This window comes from Cynoglossus semilaevis, chromosome 8 (assembly GCF_000523025.1).
Source record: "Cynoglossus semilaevis isolate Cse_v1.0 chromosome 8, Cse_v1.0, whole genome shotgun sequence".
Classification (NCBI taxonomy): Eukaryota; Metazoa; Chordata; class Actinopteri; order Pleuronectiformes; family Cynoglossidae; genus Cynoglossus; species Cynoglossus semilaevis.
The window spans coordinates 28,768,594-28,770,196 of record NC_024314.1 but is presented as its reverse complement, the minus strand read 5'-3'; the positions used below and the strand labels follow the sequence as shown (position 1 = coordinate 28,770,196).

General features: G+C 50.0%; 1 protein-coding gene across 2 annotated transcripts in view; it reads left to right on the top strand.

The window, feature by feature from the left end:
• The window catches only part of net1 (neuroepithelial cell transforming 1), a 48,001-nt gene that overhangs the window by 19,283 nt on the left and 27,115 nt on the right, over positions 1-1,603 (top strand). Inside the window, exon 1 of one of the 2 annotated variants that reach the window (XM_025057538.1) lies at positions 100-401. The exons of the other annotated variant lie outside the window; for it this stretch is intronic. Within the exon in view, the coding sequence (XP_024913306.1) occupies positions 309-401 (93 nt within the window). The 5' untranslated portion in view covers positions 100-308. Of the gene's footprint in view, positions 1-99; positions 402-1,603 lie in introns of those variants that run through there. 2 annotated transcript variants of the gene reach the window in all.

The following is a 1,603-nucleotide window of genomic DNA, read 5'->3' as shown; positions in this document are numbered from 1 at the left end:
GGTCAAGGGGGGGGGAGGAGGAGGGAGGAGGGGGGGGGGGGAGGAGACGCCCCTCCCTGTCTGCTCCCACTCTATAAAGACCTCTCCCCCTGCACGATCCTCAGAACCAACTGTAGAGAGCAGTGTGTGTGTGTGTGTGTGTGTGTGAAGAGCTCCAGTCAGGGGGCAGAGAGCATCTACAGCCAGGAGACCACTTCCTGGTCTTGACTTTTTTTTTAACACGTGTGGATTATCGGGAGTCGAGTCGTTGAAGCAGGATTTAAGAAAAAGAAAAAAAACCCAAGGATTTTGTGTTTCTACTGAAAGCTATGGTGGCTTACGATGAACTTGGCAGCCTGGTGCCGATCAAACGGACCCTGCAAGTCATAGACTACCAGAACCAAGCCAACAAAGAGTCCGAGGTGAGTCCCTGGGTGAAGTTAATGATTGACCCGACAACAGTAGTAACAGTAGACTGTGACCCCCCCACCCCCGCCCCCCCACTGTAGCTGCTCAGCCTTGATGTCATTTGCAGAGGAGTGAGTCAAGCCCTGGGGGGTCGAGGGGGGGTCAGTTTGCTTTAGTTTTCAACCAACAAAAAAAAAAAAACTTTTTTCCTTTTAGTCCCAGAGTTCAGGGTCTTTGATGTGGGACTGGGAGCGTCCCATTGGCTGCTCCGGTGCAGCAGGTGTGGACGCCCAGGTGTTGGTGTTCAATTCTCACCCACATCAGTCTCCACTTCTGCAGCCACCGCGCTGCCTTCCTCTTTTCAAGGTTTCGTCGTTTCCCTTTTCCCTGAAACCACGTTGTGTAAAAGTACAGTTCAGTACAGTACGGTACGGTACGGTTTCCTGACAGTGGACCACATGATTACAGAGAATTCATGAAGTGACTGAGGTTTCTGTTCCCTTTCATTGACGGTCAGACTGTCCTGTCCTCAGACCAGTTCTCAGATCAGTTCTCAGATCAGTTCTCAGAGCAGCTCACGCTGTGCTTTAATCACATCTGGGGTTCTGTACTTCAAAGAGGAAGTCCAGGCTCATGTTTATGGTCCACTTATCTGAGTCCAGGACTTGACGTGGGCCACATGTTTAAAGGAAGGTCAGCGTTCCACCTGGGTTTTTTTTTTTTTTTTTTCCCTCTCTCTTCAGAATTCCAGACTGGCTGCTGTTCCCAGGCCTCACTGTCAGGAATATCCACTTTCCCGACGGCCTCTGTTTAGTCTACACTTTAACTCTGCTGTTTTGGTTTGAATGTTTTTCTGGAGCCAGACTTGACAAACGGTCATTTTCTTGTTTTAACTTCAAACACAAACTCTTTCATCTCTTTTTTTTTCTTCTTTTTTTCTTTTTCTTTTTCTTTTGTCCTTTAATCGCCGTGTTCACAGAATAAAAACAAACAAATTAAACAAAATCAAATCCTCGTTCCTTCTCGGTCTGAGCACTTCCTCTGCAGACTCTTCCACCACCGGGGGGCCTCGCTGAGCTCACAGCTACTAATGAGCGTCTGCTCTTATTTCCACGCTGGGATCTCGGCCCGGCTGCTGCAGACAGTGGAGAAACCGCAGCCCCCCCCCCCACCACCACTCCCCCGCCGCTTGTCCGCTCCCAACCCGCCCCCGGCT